Genomic DNA, 9,769 nt, shown 5'->3' on the forward strand with positions numbered 1-9,769 from the left:
TTGCTTGTTAGGAGGTCCAAATGGTGACTAAATAAAGGAAATGGGTGGCGACTATCAACCTACAATGGAGGGAAATGTGGCCAAAAAGAAAAGGAAAGGGAAAGGCTAAGGAAACTCCTAAATTGTAGGAATAAGTAGTGGCTAAAATGTAGGAAGGAGTTTCCTAAAAATTAGGGCAAGGGCGGCTGGAATGGAGGCTAAAAAATAGGAGAAAATGTTGCTAAGGTGTAGGAAGGCAACTCCTAGAAAGTAGTAAGAGTGATGCCTACAATGTAGGAATTGTGTCTTGATTGGAAATCAAACACTCTTGGTAACCAAACAAGATTAGGAAACCAATCAAAGATGGTAGTCTAATCAATAACTTGGAAACCAATTGTGCTTAGGAATATAATCAAGTCCACGGCTGGCCTTAAGTTATTAATACACCATTCAAAGTAACAACTTAACCCCACAAGACCGCAAACAAGCTCGCAAATTTTGGTCAAAACAGTTTGGCAATTTCGGCTAGGATCAAGACAAGAACAACGAGCTATGGACAATTAAAATGGTGCCACTAACCCGTCTCAGGCTCCCCCCCAACGGGTTACCCAACACAAGACCAATGGCACCTTCACTTGCTCCACTTGGATAGTACTCTCGACCTCCTCATCACATGGGTTTAGGCCATTAATGTGACAAATTCACCAAGAACAAAGCTATATAAGGTCACTTTCTCTTTTGGTCAGTTTTGGACAAATTTTCCAGCCATGAAAACAGTGAAAGAAATGGTGTTGTTTACCACTTAAAACTCAAGATTTTAGTTCAATTCCCACACATATTTATAGCCTAAAGTCTTATAGGATTTCTTGAACAAAATTAAGGTTAAATTCATCATGAGAATGTAGAATTCAAAACTGAAATTTCAACCCTTAAATTCGGCCATCAAGCAGAATTTTTCTTCCATGTTTTTCAACATTTCTCCAACTAATTTACCAAATCCAATCAATCATACTTAACAAAACCATAAGGTTTCATTTCCAACCTAACATTAGATATATATAAAGCCAAAATCTCAACGAAAAATCACCATAATCATATATATATATACAAACCCTAAAACTCAAATATGAAGTACAAGTATCATTAACTTATGAAACTTCCAAGATTTACCACAAATCTTGTTTTTAATCCAACAATCCAACTTGTTTTCAACATAAAGTGAAGAAAGAATGATTATCTAGCATTTTACCTCTTTTGCTTTCCAACCAAGATGAAACTCAACTCAATTCACCAAATCTTCTTCCTTTCTAAGTTTAAGCCAAGGTTGATGGAAAACCCCAAGTTATCTTTTTCCTTTTCCATCAACATCCAAGCAAGATTGAAATTAGATTGGTTGAAACTTTTCTCCCTTTTTTTCCTCTCACTCACGGCCCTCTCTCTCTCTCTCCCACTTCCTCTTGGTTTGTTTGTTATTTTTAAGTCAAGAAATGAAAGGAAAATTGGTAAGAAGGCTTGGTCAAAAGTCTTAAAGGATTAAAACTTAGTTCCTATGATGTCAAGTATCGCTTTTTTGCTGTTATTAACTAAAGTTTTCTTTTATATCCTACTAAAAGTCGCAGTTATCCCACTCCCTAACTTTCAAATATAATAATTGAGAAAAGCATTAAGATAAAATTTATTATCAAATCTATAACAAATAAATAATAACTAAATGAATGAAATGCAATAGAGTTAAAACGGCTAACATGAAAAAATCTTTAGGCCCTCACACCCTCTCCTCCTTAAAAGAATTTCGTTCTCGAAATTCTCATCTTGTCTTGTTAATAGTTCCGGATATTTCTTTTGCATTTCTTCCTCTACTTCCCAAGTTGCTTCTTCCAACTCGTGATTTTTCCAAAGGACTTTAACCAAGGAAATTTACTTATTCCATAGCTCCTTTACATTTCGATCTAGAAGTTATACGGGTCGTTCCTCGTAGGTTAGGGTCTCATCAATCTCAATATCTTCTAACTGGAGTACATGAATTGGGTCTGGATGGTATTTCTTTAGCAACAAAACATGGAAAACATCATGAATTTTGGACAAACTCACGGGTAACTCCAACCGATATGTAATTTTTTCCACTCATTGGAGAATTTTAAAGGATTTCACATATCTCGATTTTAGCATCTTGCCCTTTCCGGTCGTGACACTTATTAGTGGTGTAATCTTAAGAAACACTCTGTGACGGCCCCACCGCACCCAAAGGCGTACCAAAGGGTTTGGCGGACCGCCTGCCTGGCTCGCGTCAAGACTCGAAAACGAAAAGTAAATAAAAGAGACTAAATATCAAAAGATACTATTTACAATAATACATCATCAAAAGTACCATCTACAATATGTACATCTTCAGAAGGGACATTCCAGTCCACTACAACACATAAAAATGAAAACTAAAACCAAAAAGTAGACCCTAAGCAGCGTCCTAACCCTAACTATGAGAATCAGGAAAAACATTCTAGAAAGTCCAACTAGTATAATTACAAAGGTCAATTCTAGGGATATAACTCTCGTGAAGTGTGATCCCCGCGTACGGCCCCTGTTAAGGAATTAACAAAGAAAAACGGATAAGCTTAAAGCTTAGTAAGCAAGTAGGGGCAAAATGGTAATTTTGCATCAAGTCAGACATTTATGCCACTAATACATCAAAATGAAAGCAACAGTAACAAAAAAAGCAAAAGTAACAAAACAATGCAAGGATACGGATTGGCTCCAAAGCCAAGTCATTCACCATGCGTGATCACCTGTCGACCCTCCGTCGACCACAAGAAAAGGTCCGTAGAACTCCACTTTCTTCCTCCGACCACCTAACACCCACTTTGGCAAGTATCCACACACACACAAATGGCTCGAGTTTCGAATCATATTCGAATTGTATTCACGAAGTTGGTGATCCTAAGGATAGTTTGGACTAACTTCGACCAAGCCCTAACTGGTTCGAATAGTCCGTCTAGTCCTTTAGATCGGGCCCACACATAGCTTCACATCACACACACACAAAAAGTCACCCCGAGCCACATGCTCCAGGGGTTCAGTCCCAATACAGTTCATATGTCATCATTCATATCAATTGCAAGTACAGATTAGGGTTTAGGTCGAGTGAGATAAAGTATACGCTCGCCTATGCACCCTTATATCACATACAATTCACATTAGTGACATTTAACACATAACACATAAACACCCCGTTACTTACGTAGAGTCCAAAGGTAAAGAAAAAAAATGGCACTTGGTCAAACTTGACCGTCAGTGGGTCCCACCGTCTCCGTTCACCTCGTCACCGTCTGTGACAGAAGATTGAGTCATAACATAGCTCAAACAAATATCAAAATACATATAAACAAGCAAAACAGCAAAAACGAACAATGCACGCGCGGAAACGGAAAACTGAAACGGAAACGGAAACGGAAACGTGTCCGTTTTGGAGTCGAAAACTCTTTTGAACACAATGTAGGCTACGGGTGTCGGATCGAGTTTTATGAGGAACCGTTGTGAAGCTAAGGAGAGGAGCTACAATTTTCATGAAGACACCTTAATCCAGTTCTGAACGAAAACAGGTCAAAAGTATGAAACAAAGTGCTAAAAGTTCGTATGTTTGGGTGACGGACAGGGTCTAGTGGAAGAACCATAACTTACAGTTCACAGACCCAAATCAAGAAATTCCAATGGCATTGGAAAGCTAAGACATAAGGATAAAACTTTTATGTTCTGGCCAAGACCTGGATCAACTTAGAACAGAACGAAAACTGAGTGCCAAAGTACCCGTCAGAACTGTCCAGTGTTCAAGGCAGTTCTGACACATGATCTTATTTTGGCCATAACTGAAGCTACGAAGCTCAGATTTGGACGCACTTTATACCGTTTTGAATCTGAAACAAAGCTCTAAATTTCTTATGAAGAAACCAACACCAAGTTCCATTGTTATCCATGCGAACTGAGCATGGTCAGAAGCTAATTCACAAAACGTGACTAAACCAGAATTTGAAAGCTGAGTGAGGGTTTTGGCTATAACTCAGCCTACACACCTCCGTTTGACCTGAAATTTTGCAGGCACACAAAGGACTCCAAAATATACAACGTTCTTGTTTTGGGAAAGCCCTGAATCCGTGCGGAATATACAGAAAAAATGAAGCCAAAACCGGAGGTCTGGGCTGCCCTGCTTTTGGATTTGAAAGATTTCGCGCGTCGCGAACGCATGGTCCGTTTCTATGAGTATCATGCAAGTTTTCTAACCAAATGCATATCAAATACACACCCTTAAATCAACTCCTATGTAGCCTTCTAATGATCCGAAATTGTACCAACAAATTCCCTAAAACTAACCAAACACTAACTACACTTTCTAACCTAACTTCATATGTACCCATTAAGTTAATCTAACCATTAGTGCATCAAACCCTAACCAAGCTAATCCTTAACCAAGCTTATACTCCTTGCTTTAGCCTAGGGTTTCCTAACCCAAATCAGTTTTTACCATTCACTCACCAAACAAATGAAGCCAATCATCAAACACAACCACTACAAGTTCAATAACACAAGATTAGAGCTAACTAAAATGTTTAGCATGAAACCCTAATTAGGGTTCATATGGCCGAACATCAAGGCCCCAAATTTCACCAAATTAATCCATAAAAACAAGTGGGAAACATAAGAGGCACCATAATCAATCACAACTAACATCCTTTACCACAATAACCACTAGTTCATGAATCATTAACCAACTCAAACCTTCAACTAGACTTTCTTACCTCAAGATAACGTATGTATGGTGGCTAATGACCTTAAGCCAACTCCAAGGTGGATTCTTTATGCTTCAAGATGAAGATTTATGGAAGAATTTTGGTTGAACTTTGCAAACTTTCCCTTGGTTTTTCTTCTTCTCTCTTACGGCCCACTCTCTCTCTCACTCTCTTGTTTTGCTTTGTTTTGTCTTACTAATGACTTGGTTATGTCTCTTATGACTAATATGTGGTGCAAAACCACTTAGGAAAGATATTTCTTATGGCTAACCAATCACACAAAAGTACCTTATTTGCTTCTTAGCCCTTGCACTTCAACTTAGCTTTTGTTCCACTCTTGCCCTTAAACCTTTCCTTTACTATCAATTTACTCCATAGGTTGTAAACTTAATCTAGTCCCAACTAATTAATCTTCTTAGTTTCTCCACTAATCACCCTACCAACTTAATCACCTATACTTAATCATGTATTAACATACACAAATGCAATTAATGTACACACTTTATACCATGGATGAAATTAGAGTTTTAAACCCAACTTAGGGTTTTGGCAGGTTCCGATTAGGGTTTTGTCAAAAACGAATATATAAGGAAATTAAATAAATCTTAAAACTTCCTTTGCAACATAAATAAACCCTCATTCACATATTAACAAAATTAAGGACGAACCGGGGTCTCACAACCTCCCCCTTTTAAAACAATTTCGTACTCGAAATTATTACCTTAATTCCCGAACAGAGCAGGGTACTTTTTCTGCATGTCATCTTCCACCTCCCAGGTGGCCTCCTCCACATTATGGTTTCTCCATAAGATCTTCACCAAAGGTATCTGCTTATTCCTCAACTCCTTCACCTTTCGATCCAAAATTTGTATCGGTTGCTCTTCATAGGTGAGGGTCTCGTCTAACTCGACGTCCTCTGTGTGTAGGATGTGTGCGGGATCTGGATTATACTTCTTCAATAACGAGACGTGAAAGACATTGTGGATTCGGGACATACTAGCTGGTAACTCCAACTGATACGTCACTGTCCCGACTCGCCGTTGAATCCTATACGGTCCTATATATCGAGGCTTCAACTTCTTCCCCTTCTTGGTCGCAATCGTTCCTCGGAGTGGTGTTACCTTGAGAAATACCATGTCTCCCTCTTCGAACTCCAGATCCTTTCTTCGGTGATCGGCGTAACTTTTCTGCCGACTCTGAGCCGTCTGTATTCTCTGGCGAATAATTTTAACTTTCTCTACTGCTTCTTCGATCCATGGCACCGTAGTCGAATCCAAGACCTTTCTTTTGCCAACTTCATCCCAAAAGATCGGTGAGCGACACTTATGTCCATATAGTACTTCATACGGTGCCATTTGTATGGAGGAGTGGTAACTATTATTGTATGCGAATTCTATTAATGTGAGGTGTTGGCTCCAATTTCCCCCAAAGTCCATTACACACGATCGGAGCATATCCTCAAGAGTTTGTATCGTTCGCTCCGATTGCCCATCTGTCTGAGGATGGTAGGCTGTACTTAGATTGAGTTTAGAGCCTAAAGCCTCTTGCATCCTTTGCCAGAACCGTGACACGAATCGTGGATCTCGATCCGAAACTATGCTCACGGGTACGCCATGTAGTCGTATAATTTTGTCCATATACAGTTGAGCTAGTTTCTCTAGGGTGTACTTCATGTTCACGGTTAGGAAATGAGCTGATTTGGTCAAACGGTCTACAATTACCCAAATGGCATCATGCCCCTTTTGTGTTCGCGGTAAACCGGATACGAAATCCATAGTAATGTGCTCCCATTTCCACTTCGGTACTTCTAACGGTTGGAGCAAACCTGATGGTTTTTGGTGCTCAGCCTTTATTTGCTGACAGGTTAGACATGTTTGCATAAACTGAGCGATTTCCTTTTTCATGCCATCCCACCAGTATAAACTCTTCAAATCTTGGTACATCTTCATTGTACCAGGATATACTGTGTACCGCGAGCGGTGAGCTTCTTCCAACAGCTCTTTCTTGATATCCGTATCCTGCGGTATAACCAACCGATTTCTATACCTTAACATCCCATCTGAATCCACATTAAAGTCGGATATCATCCCTTTCTCGACTTTTTCCTTCCACTTCTGTACCTGGGGGTCCTCCTTCTGAGCCTCTTTTATCTTAGGCAATAGCGTGGAAGTCACCATAATATTGCTAAACAGCACTTTGTGTGGCTTGAGTTGAGGATTCCATTTCCCAACCTTTTCTAGCAGCTCCCACTCTTTTACCTGTAGACTCAAAACCTGGGCTTTCTGGCTAAGGGCATCAACTACTACATTAGCCTTACCGGGATGGTATTTAATGGTGCAGTCATAGTTCTCTAAGAATTCCATCCACCTACGTTGCCTTAAATTCAGCTCTTTTTGCGAAAATAAATACTTGAGACTCTTATGGTCGGTGAAAAGCTCAAAGGTTACCCCATATAAATAATGTCGCCACTTCTGAAGAGCAAATACCACCGTAGCTAATTCCAAATCGTGAGTCGGGTAGTTTTGCTCATGGGGTTTCAATTTTCGGGATGCATAGGCTATCACTTGTTCATTTTGCATAAGTACACATCCTAAACCCATCTGAGACGTATCCGTATATACCACAAAGCTGTCTTTCCCGTTGGGCAAAGTAAGAATCGGTGCAGAAGTTAATCGCCCTTTTAGTTCTTGAAAACTAGCCTCGCACTTCGAAGTCCAGATGAATTGATTGTGAATTTTAGTCAAGTCCATCAGAGGTCCAGCTATCTTAGAAAAGTTCTTTATGAAGCGGCGATAGTATCCTGCAATCCCTAAGAAACTTCTAACTTCAGTTGGGCTCTCTGGCCGTTTCCATTCTATGACGGCTTTCACCTTAGCGGGGTCCACCGCTATACCATCCCTTGAAATCACGTGTCCAAGGAAAGACACCTTGTCCAACCAGAATTCGCACTTACTAAACTTAACATATAATTGGTGCTCCTTAAGAGTATGTAGCACTAACCTCAAATGCCGTTCATGAACCTCACGAGTCTTCGAGTAGACCAGAATATCATCAATAAACACTATAACAAATTGGTCTAGGTAAGCTTTAAAGACTCGGTGCATTAAGTCCATAAATGCAGCTGGAGCATTCGTCAATCCAAAGGGCATGACTGCAAATTTAAAATGCCCGTACTGTGAATTAAACGCGGTCTTAGGGATATCCTCCTTCCGGATCCTTAGTTGGTAATATCCTTGTCGAAGGTCCAGCTTAGAAAATACAACTGCACCCTGCAATTGGTCAAATAACTCATCAATCAGTGGCAGGGGATATTTGTTCTTAATCATGAGGTTATTTAGTCCCCGGTAATCGATGCACACCCGTAAACCTCCATCCTTTTTCTTTACAAATAGTACCGGGGCTCCCCAAGGAGATTCACTTTCCTGAATAAATCCTCGATCCAATAATTCCTGTAACTGTATTTTTAATTCCTTCAGTTCTGCAGGAGCCATGCGGTAAGGGGTTTTCGATATTGGTTCCGCCCCTGGGTGCAGATCAATCTTAAATTTGATTTTTCTTTCCGGCGGTAGTGAGGTCAACTTTTCGGGAAACATCTCAGGAAACTCACACACCACCGGCACATTTTCTACTTTTAATTGCTCTCCTGGGGTATTAATTAACATGGCCAAAAACCCTCGGTCACCCTTACTTAGCAATTTCCGGGCTCGAATCCCAACAATAAGAGTGGTGGAGGCTTACTTTTCTCGTACATCTAATTGCAATGTAGGCTCACCCGGTATGTGAAAGTCAGCCTTTTTCATACTGCAGTCTAGGCGTGCATGATACTTAGCTAGCCAATCCATACCTAATATAAGATCGTACCCCTTAAGAGCTAATTCTATTAAATCTACCGATAACTTTCGTTCCCCTATCCACACGTCACAGTCTTTGTACATCATATTGGCAAGGATGCTCTTATTGGTAATAGGAGTCTTTATTTCTAAATCATATGGCAGCTTTTCTGCTTTAATATCTATATGTGCCATAAATGCAGGACTCACAAAAGAATGGGTAGCACTAGGATCTATTAACACCCTTGCGGTACGCCGAAATATAGAAAGCGTATCTTCGATGACTGCCGAAGGGTCAGTCACCTCCTGATGGCCTATAGCATAAACCCGCGCAGACACTTTTGGTCGGTTCCCTGCTGCATTTGCTGGTTTTGGCGTAGTCCCTTCTGCTCGTGAAGTGCTTCCTTCAGTCCGCATATTTGGGCATTGTGCAATCAGGTGCTCTGTACTAACACACTTAAAGCATTTCCTGACTGCACTATTTTTCCAACAATTATCGGCGGTATGATTGCCTCCGTAAAAACCATAGGTCTGTCTCGTCCCTGTAGTCACCCCTCATTTGTGGCCACCTCTTTGGGGCCCTCGCCCCGCTTGTCCCTTTCCGGCATTTCCCTGGTTTGAAGTCCCCGCCGGTCGTGGACCTCCTGCTCCCCTACCCATTTTAGTGGGCGGCTCATTTCTCGAGTTTTGTCCGACATTAAAGTTTCCGGTGCCTGGCTGCCTTCTCTTTCTATCGTGGAATGCCTTTACTTGACCCCGGGCTGTCTCAATCCTCTACGCTTTTTCTAAGGCCTGACTAAAAGTATCCAACTGAGCGGCTGCCAACGCCTCTTGGATCTCAACGTTCAACCCCTGAACAAAGCGGCGGATCCGTTTTTGCTCTGTTAACACCAAATTCAGAGCGAAACGAGACAATTTAGTGAATTGGGTCTCGTATTCGGCAACACTTAGCGCCCCTTGGCGCAGGCGAATGAAATCGTCCTCCCGTCTCTCCTGTACTATCGGCGGAAGGTATTTCTCATTAAATTCCCTGGTAAAGTTAATCCAGGTCCAGGGGGTCCGCTCTCGTTCCCATTTTGCTTTTACCACATTCCACCACGCTCGAGCTGGCCCTTTGAATTGAAAGGTAGCGAACGATACTTGCCGCTCCTCCGTATATCCCAAGGCGGCAAAAATATCCAA

The 9,769-nt window shown here is 41.0% G+C and overlaps 1 protein-coding gene across 1 annotated transcript; it reads right to left on the reverse strand.

Annotated features, from left to right (window-relative positions):
• Positions 1 to 8,491: 8,491 nt before the first annotated feature.
• On the reverse strand, positions 8,492 to 9,004 carry LOC113704494 (uncharacterized). The gene has a single exon (XM_027226394.2). The coding sequence runs from the start codon at positions 9,002 to 9,004 to the stop codon at positions 8,492 to 8,494; it is 513 nt and encodes a 170-aa protein (XP_027082195.2).
• Between the last annotated feature and the right edge of the window lie 765 nt (positions 9,005 to 9,769).

The sequence above is a fragment of the Coffea arabica genome, chromosome 8e (genome assembly GCF_036785885.1).
Source record: "Coffea arabica cultivar ET-39 chromosome 8e, Coffea Arabica ET-39 HiFi, whole genome shotgun sequence".
NCBI classification, from domain to species: Eukaryota; Viridiplantae; Streptophyta; class Magnoliopsida; order Gentianales; family Rubiaceae; genus Coffea; species Coffea arabica.